The sequence below is a fragment of the Danio rerio genome, chromosome 7 (genome assembly GCF_052040795.2).
Source record: "Danio rerio strain M-AB ecotype USA chromosome 7, GRCz13ab, whole genome shotgun sequence".
NCBI classification, from domain to species: Eukaryota; Metazoa; Chordata; class Actinopteri; order Cypriniformes; family Danionidae; genus Danio; species Danio rerio.
This window is the reverse complement of record NC_141027.1, coordinates 1,968,296-1,983,024: the sequence shown is the minus strand read 5'-3', so window position 1 is coordinate 1,983,024 and position 14,729 is coordinate 1,968,296. Positions and strand designations below refer to the sequence as shown.

At 36.8% G+C, this 14,729-nt stretch overlaps 3 protein-coding genes across 11 annotated transcripts in view; 1 reads left to right on the top strand and 2 right to left on the bottom strand.

The window, feature by feature from the left end:
* Positions 1 to 591, bottom strand: part of slc12a6 (solute carrier family 12 member 6) — a 46,821-nt gene extending 46,230 nt beyond the window's left edge. For all 7 annotated transcript variants that reach the window (XR_015495070.1, XR_015495071.1, XR_015495072.1 and 4 more), the window contains exon 1: positions 441 to 591. The gene's annotated coding sequence lies outside the window, so the exon portion shown is untranslated. The remainder of the gene's footprint in view (positions 1 to 440) is intronic.
* Positions 592 to 799: 208 nt separating this feature from the next.
* On the bottom strand, positions 800 to 4,108 carry nop10 (NOP10 ribonucleoprotein homolog (yeast)). Of its 2 annotated transcripts, XM_087259153.1 has the most exons (3): positions 3,926 to 4,108; positions 1,079 to 1,219; positions 869 to 1,048 (listed from the first exon to the last, which is right to left on the bottom strand). In XM_087259153.1, the coding sequence occupies exons 1-2, from the start codon at positions 3,977 to 3,979 to the stop codon at positions 1,079 to 1,081; spliced, it is 195 nt and encodes a 64-aa protein (XP_087115279.1). In that variant the 5' UTR covers positions 3,980 to 4,108; the 3' UTR covers positions 869 to 1,048.
* LOC137496113 (uncharacterized) lies at positions 4,080 to 12,161 on the top strand. Of its 2 annotated transcripts, XM_087260472.1 has the most exons (4): positions 4,080 to 4,374; positions 5,212 to 5,275; positions 6,951 to 7,760; positions 11,182 to 12,161. In XM_087260472.1, exons 3-4 carry the CDS (start codon positions 6,951 to 6,953, stop codon positions 11,974 to 11,976), a joined length of 1,605 nt encoding a protein of 534 aa, XP_087116598.1. In that variant the 5' UTR covers positions 4,080 to 4,374; positions 5,212 to 5,275; the 3' UTR covers positions 11,977 to 12,161. The 2 variants fall into 2 exon arrangements, with proteins under 2 accessions (XP_087116598.1, XP_087116599.1); XM_087260473.1 differs by lacking the exon at positions 5,212 to 5,275 and having other exon boundaries at positions 4,099 to 4,374.
* The last annotated feature ends 2,568 nt before the right edge of the window (positions 12,162 to 14,729 follow it).

The following is a 14,729-nucleotide window of genomic DNA, read 5'->3' as shown; positions in this document are numbered from 1 at the left end:
CACAATCTAGTGAGCAGCCTAGCTAGACAGCACTTGTCAAACCCTAATGAGCTGTCTTCATGGGTACATAATGGACAGTTACAGTACTAGCATGCTAAGTGATAATACCATGACACATTTAAGGCACGAAAGCCCTGCCTGGCTGGTGTGCTGTCTATATAGGGTGTTCGGTAGGGTTTGCGACACAGACCAACCGTTGTTTCCTGCGACACTTTCAGTGAGGGAATACAAACAGCACCTGAGCGCCTCCATTAAGCCAATTATAAGCAGATCACAGACACACACACACAGCTCACACCGGCTCATAATGACACAATGTCCACCCATAAAGCGACTTAAACTCTTCATACACAAGTAATGAAGCGAAAGTAATACAGCATCACTCTTTCGCGCTGTTTGAGGCATAAACGCAGAGCCGCATTAACAGTCTCGTTACTCACTTCCGATCAGCAGAATCGCTTCATTTCAGGCTCCAGTCGATCTCTAGTGTGTTGTCGGCGGTCACGGGCTCGATAAACACCGGTCATCACGCGAATACACCCGGTGTGTTTATCGCTCCGGTTTCAGATCATCAAATCAGCACGTTTGACTGACTACTGGCGTAAAGCGCGCTCCCGAGAGGCACGCTGCTCGGCGCCATGACGCATGCGCGAAGGCTGCGCTGTAGGGAAATGTAGTTCTCAGCGTCATACTTCCATTATTAAAAAATAAATACAAGTAAAAAATAAATACACATTTTTTTTAATCTTTCTATTTTAGATCATGTATTAAATAACCACAAAACACAAAAGTATCACACTTTCAGCCATTTAATTTTATTTTCCATCGGCTCCACATAAAACACATTGAGCAAACAATGGAGCCATGCTTTTGATAATCCCAAATCATATTATTGTATTTAAAAAAAAGAGTGTAAAATAATGTTGAGCACTCTTGATGGTCATGTGAAAACAGAAAACATACATCACTCTTTTGTACAAAAATAAAAACAATGATAATAAAGTGTGAGTGACTTGAGTCCAGTGTTATTGAGTGTGTGTGTGTGTGTGTGTGTGTGTGTGTGTGTGTGTGTGTGTGTTTAGAGCACAGGCCGGGGCTGTTGCGTCAGCAGGAGTCCGAATCTCTTCTTGATGGTCACTCGGTGCCTGGAGAACTTGTCGTCGGGTGAGAATCGGGCCGGATGAGCCGAGCTGGTGGGCTGACCACTGGGGTCCACTTTCTGCACACACAAACAATACAATCAGCCATGCAAATACGCTAATCTACCTTTCATGTGATGGGGAAACTACCACAACTACTACTACGGCAATTGTATTGTTGTGAAGCGGTACAATCAAATTCAATTACTGTTGAAATTGCAAATTGTTTTGTAGATGCAGAATTAAGCCTCATCATGCACACCGGCGTGACGTCTATCATTTAAATTTAATCGACAGTGTTTTGAGATGTTTTTCAGCTTTCACTCAAGCAATTTCCACTGTCAATGAAGCGATGAACGTGCAAAAATCACTCCCTGGCGTTACATGTCATTTATGAAAAGCTGAATTACCTCAACAGGGCCTGAGTGTGTACTTTTCGCGAGCGGATTTGCAACGGGGGCGGGCGGAGGATCGCGATGCCGGTGTTGTCTATCGGACGAACCGTACGTAATACGTACATAGCAGAGCTTGCAAACTGTGTTTTTTTTTTTGTCGACAACACGAACGTTGTCAACATAACTCACTGGAAATCCAAAATGCTTCCACACCGGCGACTTCATTGAAAGAGGAGAGGGTTTAAGCTCTGTCGACGGGTCTCCTGCTTCTGCAGTTTAACAAGCACTTCAACAAGCCTGTTTTTTTCCCGCTTGGCAAGCCAAGCTGACGTGACATGGGGGCGTGGCAGCATCGACGATTCTATTTTTTGATTCGATAATCGAAATGGAGCATAAATTTCGATCGATTTTGATTAAAAATCGAAATCGTGACACCCCTAATATATTTTATATACATGGCGGATTCCAGCATTATGGACGTGACATTTGCAGTGAAAATTTAAAACAAACGTACAGAGAAAGTAAACGTTAACATTATATTGAAACATCTGTTTATATTTTCCAAAACAACAAACCACAGAGTTATGGAATCAAAAAATTTCAATGTAAACATTTTTTTGTTATTATTTAAATAAGGAAAATAAAGATGCGTTATGGATGTGACAACAAAAGTCTGCGAGTTTACAGTATACAACATATTTTGTAGAAATTCTGTGAATTAAACCGCACAACCCAAAATAAACAATGCTCATCAAAATGATAAGAGCTGGCTTTTTATAAAACAAAAAATGTTTGATTTTATTTTATTTTGACATTTTTGCATTTTTGAGGGAAAAGCTTTGTTATGGATGTGACGGATGTGAAAATGTCATTTGTGTGACTTTGGTCAATCAAATATAATAGTTTGAAAACATTGACAGATTTATTTTTAAGTATTTTTAAAATTACTGTACAATTAAACAATTACAATTACAATTTTACAATTAAAGTGTAAAAACACTTACCTATGCAAAAAGATGTAGAAATGGTTTCGCTATTTTGGTGAAAACATTTTTCTTTTCATGGCAAGGTTGACATTTGTAGGGAAATGCTCAAATATATATATATATATATATATATATATATATATATATATATATATATATATATATATATATATATATAAATATATGAAAGTGAAACTCGACAATTTTAGGTAATGCTTTTATCCCTGGCATTTTGTGCATCAGTGTGCATGCTCACATTAGCGCACTCGGTTTAATAACAAGGTGTTAAATGTAGGCGATCATTTTAACGGTATGCATAAACATTTACTCTAATATTGTTTTCAAGTTGGTGTTTCAAAAAGGTGACCCCCAGAGGGCTAGAAGGGGAGCGCTATCAGGAAAAAAATCATCATTATTAGTACTATAATTTAGAAATGCTATTTTTAAATATAAAAAAAAAAACAATACAACTAATTAATAACAGAATCCAAATTACAGTGTTTAAGTAAATGAAAACGAGAGCTATGATGAGCCTGACAAACTAAAAATCTACCAACAATATCAACATTTCTTAAATTATATTTTAGATCTATTTGAACATTTAACATGATTTTTCTTTGAATAAGAAAATTACATATAACTCACGCAATGATGATAATGAGCACTTCCACATTAAAATAGTGATTAACAGTAAATACTAAACTGTTTTTGAAAAACACAAAAGTACTTTAATCTGTTTTGGTGTTTCAACAATTGCTAGAATAACACAGCAACTTTAGTACTATTAACAAATCACCAAACACTTTACTTTTCTACAACTATAAGGTATATTATACCACAATACAGCACAGTTTACTGTAGTAAAAACTAAAATGTACTAAAGTATTTTTTTGTTTATCTACAGCTAATACTACAGTATTCTTTAGCACTTGTTAAAGTGTTGTAAATCAATACTGCAATACATGCAGTGACATACACTGAACTACAGTATGCTACACCACAGTGTTTTCTTTTACTATAGTAACGCTATAGAGTAGCATTGAGGTAATCTTGGATTTATATTCGCACATTCAGTCTTTCTCTTTAATAATATACCTTCAGAAAAGTATTATTAGCCAATTCTAAATAGTTAAATCATATTATCATACAAAGATTATCTAAGTACAGCCCTGTTTACAGTCTAACAGATGGTGCTAATGTTGTTTACAGACTCAATATTCAAAGTAGTGTGGTAGACAACATGGGACTGTTCAACAATGAACGAATGTGCGAATATAAATCCAACTCTACCTCAATTACAGTAATAATCGATGTAGCTACCATATATGACCAGATTAAATAACCAGCATTGCTTTGTGACGCGTGCTTTTAGCCAAAACGCCGAGATTAAACAACAAATCCTCACCTTCAGAGTGTAAACCCTCTCGCCATTCTCATTGAGGTAAAACTGCAGGAACATGACGAACTCTCACGGATTGATTTCGACGATTTCTGAAGAGAAAACAGCTTTTACGATCAGAGGGCTGCTGCGGTGCAAGGCAACACGTGTGCAACTGACCGAGAGCAAAGCGGATGTGCGGAGCGGGACGCAAGGCAGGATGGGAAATGGAGTTTTCAAAAATCACGCGTAGGAGAGAGCGCGCCACCTAGTGTAGAACATAATAAAAGATTGATGTTAACATTAATAAAACCACAAAAACAAGCACTTATTTCAGTTGATTATAATATGTAATAGATAATAACCCATATAATCAGTCAGTGTTGTGAATATAGCAGTATTGATAGGTTTGTTTTTGTTTGTTTTTGAAAGTGCGCAGTTCAAATTCAGCATTCTGCATTGAGCGACTGCCTCAGGTGTGTTGGAGCTTCTTACTCACATTCACAAATGGATGTTTTATTTGATGATCAGACATTATAAGGATAGAAACACTTGAATTTTAGCTTTTTGATTAAATTATTGTCTGATAAAATTAGCAATATTGACGCTCCAGTGTCAGGGGCAGTAGATTTACAGTGTTCAGCATAATTGAGAACAGCCCATTTTGAAAATGAGCATTTTCCTCCATTTCTCAGTGAATTTAGGCGATGTGTTTTGGTGCATTTAAACAAAACTGATTTATTAAACAGCTTTATTTATTAAAATAATATTTTAGTCACCAAACATATTCAGAAATTAAAAGATAATACAATTAAATGCAAGCTAAATACTGCAAATATATTACAACCAACAAAATGTCAACTAAATTTTTACCTTTTTTGCTTCTCTTGATTTTTCCTCTTTTTTTTAAATTTGTATTTAATATTTTTCTATAACATAAATGTGGCTGTACCAGTTTTTGGAGCGTTATTATAAGTTATTTGGTCAGATAAGCTCCAGATTTGGCTTCAGTATGGACTAATCTAATGTATATGCACAAATATAATATTGTAAAGCTTCCTATCAAACATGAATTTAAAAGAGAGATGCGTGAGGGGTGTGCTTATATATGCTGAGCACTGTACATTGTAATGTTTTCTTAAGCAAATAATTAAATAGATTTACTGATAGTACAAATGATTAGTGATTTGGTGATTTGTTTATAATGCATACGCATATTTGTTTTGTATGTTTGAAAAGAAAATGTTCTAACCTTTTTATATATGATTTTTTGTTTCTTTCATGTATTTACAAGTTTAACATGTAATCTGCAGGTCTTCAATACAAGAACACTGAGCAATCCTGACACTGTCCTGACTTGCACTTCAATGCATACAGGTATTTGATGTCTGGATTATCTTCATTCTGTTCAGGATGCATATTCATTCCTTTTGGTGTTTGTTGCGTTATTTTACCCGTTTGTGGTTTTTCTGTACTGTTAGACTATTTCAGCCACTGATCTACAGTGGACGTCGGAATTATTAGCCCGCCTGTTTATTTTTTCCCCAATTTCTGTTTAATAGAGAGCAGATTTCTCCAGCACATTTCTAATCATAATAGTGTTAATAACTCATCTCTAATAACTGATTTATTTTCTCTTTGTCATGATGACAGTAAATAATATTAGACTAGATATTCTTCAAGACACTTCTATACAGCTTAAAGTGACATTTAAAGGCTTCACTAGGGTAATTAGGGTAACTAGGCAGGTTAGGGTAATTAGGCAAGTTATTGTATAACGATGGTTTGTTCTGTAGACTATCAGAAACAAATATAGCTTAAAGGGGCTAATAATATTGACCTTAAAATGATGTTCAAAAAATTAAAAACTGCTTTTATTCTAGCCGAAATAAAACAAACAAGACTTTCTCCAGAAGAAAAAATATAATCAGACATACTGTAAACATTTCCTGAATCTGATCAACATCATTTGGAAAATATTTAATAAAGAGAAAGAAAAAAAAAAATAAAGGGGGGCGAATAATTCTGACTTCAACTGTATGTGTGTGTGTGTGTGTGTGTGTATATATATATATATATATATATATATATATATATATATATATATATATATATATATATATATATATATATATATATATATATATATATATTTATTTATTTTTATATATTTTTTTTAATTGTTATTATTTTATTATAAGTAGTTATGGACCACTAACATATAGTACTCTAACGTAAAGTACACAGGATTTGTTTTTATTTTAATTCCTAATAAATTTTTCTGTGTATGATTAAGTTATTTATTGGTATTTATTATTTTTATTTTACTTTAGTTTTATTTATTTATATTTGAAAAACTTATTGAACGCTATAAGTAAACAGCACCCATAATGTTTGCATAATCAAAACATAATTTTTAACCATACTATAGTAAAGTGTAATATATAATCCTCTACTCACACTCGCTCATAAATGATCATAAAAGTCCTGGTGCTGCAGGTATTAGGAGGTTTGCGTTCATTGAACAGTAAGAATGATTAACAAATCCACATGCAACAGTCTTTTAAATGTGACGTCACGTCTTCAGTTTCGTGCTCAGCCACGATTTGCACTCACACTACAAGCGTACCACGACTGTGCCCAAGTGAACACCGCTCTAGAACAGCACTTCCAACCGGGCCAGGGCCGGCAAACAGAACCATACCTGGGCCATATTCAGAGCCCCCTCACTCTATGCTGACATCATCTTCAGCAGCTCAAACACTCTAATGGACAGACGGCTGCTTCTCACTCAGGGCTGCTGTTTATGCTAATGAGGGAGAGATGGGCACTAGTAGGCGGGGCTTTCCCCCTCTGATGACACGTACAAAGGGAGAATGTCAATCAAAGTGTTTCTGCATCAAGTCTGATTATAACAAACACAATTAATACATTTCTATCATTAGAGGCTGGATATGTTCACACGACTGGATTTAAACCCCTTATAGAAGTGATTTCTGCATGATAGCTCCCCTTTAAAACTGATTTCTTATTTTTTCTCTGCTGTTTGTAGATGGAAGTTCTTCAGTCTGCATTTGGTGGCCAAATATCAGGACAGCATTATTCACATCCCCAAACTACACACGTCATGAACGACTGGGCATCGTTTAACGAAACTGAACAGCCTAACATGGATCCATACTCATCCCAAACACCACCTCATCACTATCAGACTCAAACACAGCCAGTCCCGATGGAGGATCTCCAGCGGTCTGATGGCCAAAACATGCTTTATACACCAGAAACAGCTCACATGACTATAGCGCTCCACGACAACACACAAATCCTCTACATCACCGATGATCCAGCACAAACTCTTCAAGCGACACACATAGTCTATCAATCAGATCCCGCCGTCCAGCAAGACCCACATTTTGATGGGTACTTTCATGCATCTCCTGCGTTCAATCCTCCTCCAGTTTTCACACATCCTTGTGTAGTCCCTCAATTGAGCCATTCATGGCCTGTAAATGCGCCTCAGATGAACGCTAACATCATGTGCGATGCTTTAAACGCCCTCCATAATCCATTCTGTCAGATTTCCGGGCCTCCACAACATTTCAATCAGGCGTTTAATTCAAATGTAGCCCCGTGTATGAACAGTCCCACATGGTGTTATCCTCAGAGCGTTTACCCTTCACCGCGGTCACCAAGTGAAGGACACGAAGAAAGCGGCGGTCATGCCAAGAACAGTTCCCCTCAAAAGATGATGGAGACTTTAGGGACAAAGGTCAACCAAGAGTCAATGGTCAGCGAAGGGTCAGAGGTCACGAGTGGCATTAAGGAAGAGGACGATGATGTGTGTGCGCAGTTTCTGACTGAGGTAAAAGACTGCACTCTTATTGACACTCATATTTGTTTACATCAGTGAATTGTGGATGTTCATGACAAGGTTAATGTGGATAAATCTAAATATTGCAGCAATAATAATAATAATAATATAGATGAAATATAATAATAGTGATGTAGTTTGCACTGTCAAGGTAGAGTTCCCCGTGAATAGCTTTTAAATGTGCATTTGTCATTCGATGTTTGACGTATTCTGAACTCACACATGAATAGGGGCGGGGCATAGAGTAGCTCCTCCCCTTAATAACAGCTAATAAAATTTCTCACAGCTCTGCCAGTGAGAGCAATCCGCTTGTTAAGTGTGACGTCACGCGAAGCGGCTTCCGGGTCTAAGGGCTAAATCAGTGGTCACCAAACTTGTTCCTGGAGGGCCGGTGTCCTGCAGATTTTAGCTCCAACCCTAATCAAACACACCTGAACAAGCTAATCAAGCTCTTACTAGGTATATTGAAACATCCAGGCAGGTGTGTTAAGGCAAGTTGGAGCTAAACCCTGCAGGGACACCGGCCCTCCAGGACCGAGATTGGTGACCCCTGGGCTAAATGGTTAATAAAATGGTAACTATAAACGTTTACAAAGCGATTTAATACTTTCGAAATTCACGATGGCAGTATATATGTCCATGCCTAATTTCCGATGGCCAGAAAGTGATTCATTTTTTTTTATAAATTGTTAAAATGTTGGTATTTGTGATGCAGAAAGCCCAGAGATTGTTGTGTACACTATGACTTTATATAAAATTAACTTTATTATGTGATATGAATTAAAAGTGATCATAAACTAATCATTTTTCAACTCAAATGAGTGGCAACTCGGACCCGGAAACAGTATTACATACGTCACCAACACGTCACCACTTAACAAGCGGATAATATCCAGATGCAGGCCAGCAGAACCACACACGTTTCAGGCACACACGATCTAGGCAAACCATATATGGTTTCGACAGATGCTAATGGTTGTTAACGTCTTCTTAGACATCATCATCAATATACTTTATATATATATATATATATATATATATATATATATATATATATATATATATATATTACACAATAAACAATAGTTTTCTATCAGTCATCACAGATGATCAGTCATTATCTGACAGAGTCAGTATAGCTGATACTCATTTGCTCGCCTGCTGAATGATCTGTATACTTTTTGGTTCACTGTTGATTCAGTTTAGTAACTGAAACCCCTATTTGATTCAAATGTACTGAATCGAATACAAAACTATTCAAATATTAAGCATATTTTGAAAAAATTACAATGGTTTCTGAGGTTAGATGAATTTAAAACTGTTGTATAACACTCAACACAATATTGGGATACTATAAAACACCATACCTGCTGTTTAGATGTGAAAACCTGGGAAACCTGCAAATTAGCCACACAGAGAATAAACATCAAAACGCTATACTTGATCAAGCTGACTGCTATTCCCATTTTGTTAGTTTGTATTTATGCATATTAATGTAATCGACAACTACTTAATTTAAAGGTAGGCTATGCTTTGAACGTCATTTTACTTTGGTTCACCGTTTATCCAGTTCAGTAACTGAAGCTGATTTACACGAACTGAATGGATCTTTACAAAACGAGTCAAACACGTACTCTGAGAAAAATGCAATGTTTTCTGTCTTGAGATGCATTTAAAACTGTTGTACAAGACTCAACATAATATTAGGACATTTTAATACACCCCAACCTGCTCTTTGGATGTGAATTTGTGAATTCAGAAACTTAGCCTTTCTAGCTAACTGTACTCACCAAACCGCCATACACGATTCTTGATCGATTTGATTGCTATTAAAATTTGAATCACTTGTATTTATGTATACCAATGTATATTTGACAATTACACAATTTAAAGGTAACGTTAAGCTTAAAAAGGCAGTACTTTAATTCGGTTCACCGCATCAGTTCAGTAACTGAAGCCCTTGGCTGATTCAATCGAACTGAATCGAATCATTACAAAATGATTCAAATATTAAACGCATATTCTGCGGAATATACAATGTTTTATGAAGTTAGATGCATTTATAACTGTTGTATAACACTTAACACAGTATTAGGACACTTTAAAACACCAAAACCTGTTGTTTAAATGTGAATTTGAGAAACCTGCAGACACAGTTTCGCCACAGCTAACAGAAAATTAACATAAAAAATGTATAGTAATGTACGATCGACAACTAGGCTACTTAATTTAAAGGTATGCTTTAAAAGGCAGTTTATACTTTGGTTCGCTGTTGATTCAGTTCAGCAACTGAAGCCCCTAATTGATTCAAATGAACTGAATCGAATCATTAAAAAGGAGTCAATTGAATTATTAAACATCACATTCTGAGAGACAATGCAATGTTTTCTGACTTGAGATGCATTTAAAACTGTTGTATGAGACTTAATACAATATTAGGACACTTTAATACACCCAAACCTGCTCTTTGGATGTGAATTTGTAAATTCAGAAATTAGCCTTTCAAGCGAATTGTACTCACCAGACCGCTTTATCGATTTGATTGCCATTTCCATTTTTATCATTTGTTTTTATGTATCAATGTATATTTGACAACTACACTATTAATTTAAAGGCCCGCTTTAAAAGGCAGTACTTTAGTTCGGTTCACACTGCGTCAGTTCAGTAACTGAAGCCCTTGGTTGATTCAGTCGAACTGAACCGAATCATTACAAAATGATTCAAATAGTAAACGCATATTCTGCGGAAAATACCATGTTTTATGAAGTTAGATGCATTTATAACTGTTGCATAAGACTCAACACAATACTAGGACACCTTAAAACACCATAATCTGCTTTTAGATGTGATTTTGTGAAACCTGCAAATTAGCCACAACAAAAAATAAACATCAAAACACCATACAAGATACACGTTTGACTGGATTGCTTTTCACATTTTTCTGAGTTGTATTCATGCATATCAATGAATATTTTACAACTACTTAATCTAAAAGTAAGCTTTAATATAGTTCGCTGTTGATTCAGTTCAGTAACTGAAGCCCCCTTCCTGCTGAAAGAAACAGTATAAACCAGCCTAGGATGGTTGGCTGGCTTTAGCTGGTTGACCAGTCTGGTTTTAGAGGGGTTTTATAATAGCTTAGCTGGTCAGGCTAACGACCAGCTAAATCCAACTAAACCCAGCTTGGTTTTGGTTTAAGCTGGTTTTTGCAGCAGGGTGATTCAACCGAACTGAATCGAATCATTACAAAATGATTCAAAACGTATATTCTGCGAGAATTACTATGTTTTCTGAGCTTAGATGCACTTAAATCTGTTGTAGGGGATTCAAACACAATATTAGGATGCGAAATGGTTTTCTCTTCAAGTGAACCCAGCGTTTCTAGTAGCCTATGTTTGTTTTTCTCTTTCAGGCTGATTTGGACATGGACTACATCAACTTTCTGTTGTCATCAGATCACAACATCTTCAACATCCTCAACGAAAACTCCAGCAACACTCCTGGAGGCTCAGACTGGATCCCTACAGTGGTTTCTGAAGCACCGATTCAGTCGGCATGGACTCCACAGCCTGATTCCAGTCCTTCTAAAACCACAGATCTGTGTTTACCTCAATATCAAATCCCATTTCATGCATCTATATCGCATGCATTTCAGGGGATTATGATGGAAAATGAGCTTCGAACTCTTCCTGAGCTTCTGTTTGTAGATCATGAGGCCCAAAATACACAAACAACCCAAAATTATTTAATTGGAGAGGCTGTAAATACTGAATATGATAGAAACAATGCAAGACAGCAAGATGAGCTTCCATCTGTTGATTCAGTCCCTCAAACACTGACTAAAAACATAGGAAATCATCAGAAATTAGAGTATGATGGAGGCAAAAGCATGGCAGACAAAGAACAACAGGATAAATGCCAACATGTGATAAATACAATTGACGGTGGAGACACAAACTCAGAGTTTCCCACTGATTCCCAAAGTCAAGTCAAAACAAACACAGCGAAAACTGAAGGAAATACTGTAAACAAAGTGAAGAGATCCAGAAGACGCAAACACCGGAAGACCACGAAGCCCAATGAGAGATCAGCACCTGAAAATACAGACGAAAGAACAAAATCGACTGGAAAAACTCAAGGAAGATTGGAGAGATGCAGAAGGACACAGCCAAATAATCCAGACGGGATCAGAAATACAGCAGTGTGAAGAGCAGAGAGAAGAAAACACGAAAGAATTAGAGAGAAAAGTCAATAAAGACAAGAAACTAAAAGTTAGAAAGCAAAAAAACATAGCAGAAAAGTATATTGATGTGTATACATGTAAACAACAAACTACAATGTCCGAAAAACAACAGAAGTCAATGAGAATGACCAATAAAACATTCAAATGAAGCACAGGAGTGTGGGTATTCACTTCATAAACGTCATTCCTACATTTTCTTTTCAGCTTAGGCCCTTTTTTAATCAGGGGTCGCCACAGCGGAATGAACCACCAACTTATCCATCATGTGTTTTATGCAGTGGATGCCCTTCCAGCTGCAACCTAGTACTGGGAAACACCCATACACATTCACACTCATACACTACAGCCAATTTAGTTGATCAATTCCCCTATAGTGCATGTGTTTTGACTTTGGTGGAAACAGGAGCACCCGGAGGAAACAACAACATGGGAGGATCATGCCAACTCCACACAGAAACACCAACTTACCAAGCTGGGACTCGAACCAGAGACCTTCTTGCGGTGAGTTAACAGCGCTACCCACAGCACACAGTCTTCATAAAAGTAATGAATTACATAATTTACACTGTATTTAAGTGAAGTTTCACAAACTAATTTGGAGAGAAGTGTGACGGTCTTGCTTGGGCTGTCTTCTTACTGTACACTGTACAATGGAGACAGACAGCGCGTGTAAATAGTTGCTGGTTCACAAAGAAAATGACCACCTCCACAGCAATGCTTCGTTTTATTTAAAACAGTTTTATATATTTTTTTATATACCAATGAATTCTTTTTAACTTTGTGATCGTATAGTGTAAATTTTAACAGTCAGAATATGAAAAACATAACACACTTTGAATTTTACATGACAAATTAATGAATCACAATTCTCAATGTACAATCACTGAGTGTAACAGCAATACAATTCAACTCCAAAAGTAAGGAAACTTCCCCACCTAGAGGAGACTTTTAGTAACTCGTTTTGAGTAAGAAGAAAAAGAATTACAAACAATTCATTTATAAGATTTAACACATACCTGTACAATGGAGACATAAATAGTTGCTGGATCAAAGAAAATGACCACCTCTATATGAAACACAAAACAAATTGATTTCAATCAGGCCTCGTTATATAAACACGTTATAAACACAAGATTGAGCAGCACACTCGACGCCAAACACAACTCAACAGTATCCTAACATATTCATTGAAACATTAAGTCACATCAAAGCTAATATTTATGTGTTTTAAACACTTATTAATGGTCATTTTACCCAAAGCAATGCTTCGTTAACTCTGCTGTGGGCGGTCTCTACTCCACGCGCTTATTACATCACACACACTCTAGAGGGCGCTGTCCCCATTTAGGCATTAATTTAACACACTTATTTACTCCGTTACAGAAGCATGTGATATGATTGATCAGCCTGATCTCACGAGAAAACGTAAGTATTTTACGTTTGTTCAGTTTAGTGGCTAATTCAGAGTTCAGTCGTATGAAAATGTACGATTTTTAAAAAGGAGGCGTGGCACCTAACCCCACGCCTAACCCCAACCGTCTTTGGGTGATTAGCAAATCATACTAAATTGTACGAATTAGATTGTACGAATTCATACAAATTAGCCACTAAATCAAAAAGTTACGAATTGCTGTGAGATTGCGTTGGATTGACCGCAGCTGGTCTCTTATCTACAATCATTAGCTAGCCAATCAGATTAATCCATGCTCACTATATGTAGCCTAGCAAAAAACTACTCTTATCTTCGTTTTCCACAGGTAAACTATCTCCGAGCTCTGGGTTCTCTCTCAGGACAGCATGCCAAACCTGCTTATATCATAAAGCAATATCTAAGTGTGAACTTTTAAAATTACTTTAAGTACTGTCTGAATAGTCCGTGTTTTGATTCGGTACTATTTAAAATACATCTTAAAATCTCAATATAATGGAAAGAATGGAATGTTTGTGTTATATTGGAGTCGAACGTGAGTGTTTCAGTTTAAAAGCTAAATACATAATTTATGTAATGTAATGCTCAAGATAAACGAGTCCATGGAAACAAAATCTTTCAAACCTTTCATAAATCACAGTCAAATTTCTCACACAGTTTATTCCTCAAGCATCTTGACACAAAACATCAGAACATGAGCAATATCACAGGAGTAGCAGTGTGATATGGCTGTATGAGGCGTGCGTTGTGTTGAGGCTGAAGGCCAACCGTCTTACACCCCATTCACACGGGGCTTCAGCGTCAACGCTTGACTGAAGGCGTGTCTGAAGTTGGGGCTGAAGCGATCGTCATAGCAGCGTCAGCCAATGAAATTCAGTCAGCATTAGGCCACTGTCTAGCTGGTGTATTTGCATACAGCGATCTGATTGGCTGACGCTTCTGTCGGTGCTTAAAATTGAGCTAGTCCCAACTTCTGCAGCGAGCAACGACTCTGAAGCGGTAATACACTGTTCAGTTCAGTAATACACAAGTGTGAAGAGGCTGTGCAAGTGCAGAATGTTGCCCGGCTTTCAGCCAATCAGATTCAAGAACCAGACAGAACTGTTGTACATCTATCTAGCTCTCCGTATATGGTCATTTGTCGCAATTAATTGGACGCATGTTCAATTGTCTTGCCAAATGAAATATTTAGTTAAAACTATTCAGCAAAATGGGAACTGTACTCCCTTACTCTCAGTAAATCAGTCATTTAATTACACCAATTAATGACCAGAGGACCCATCTCGTC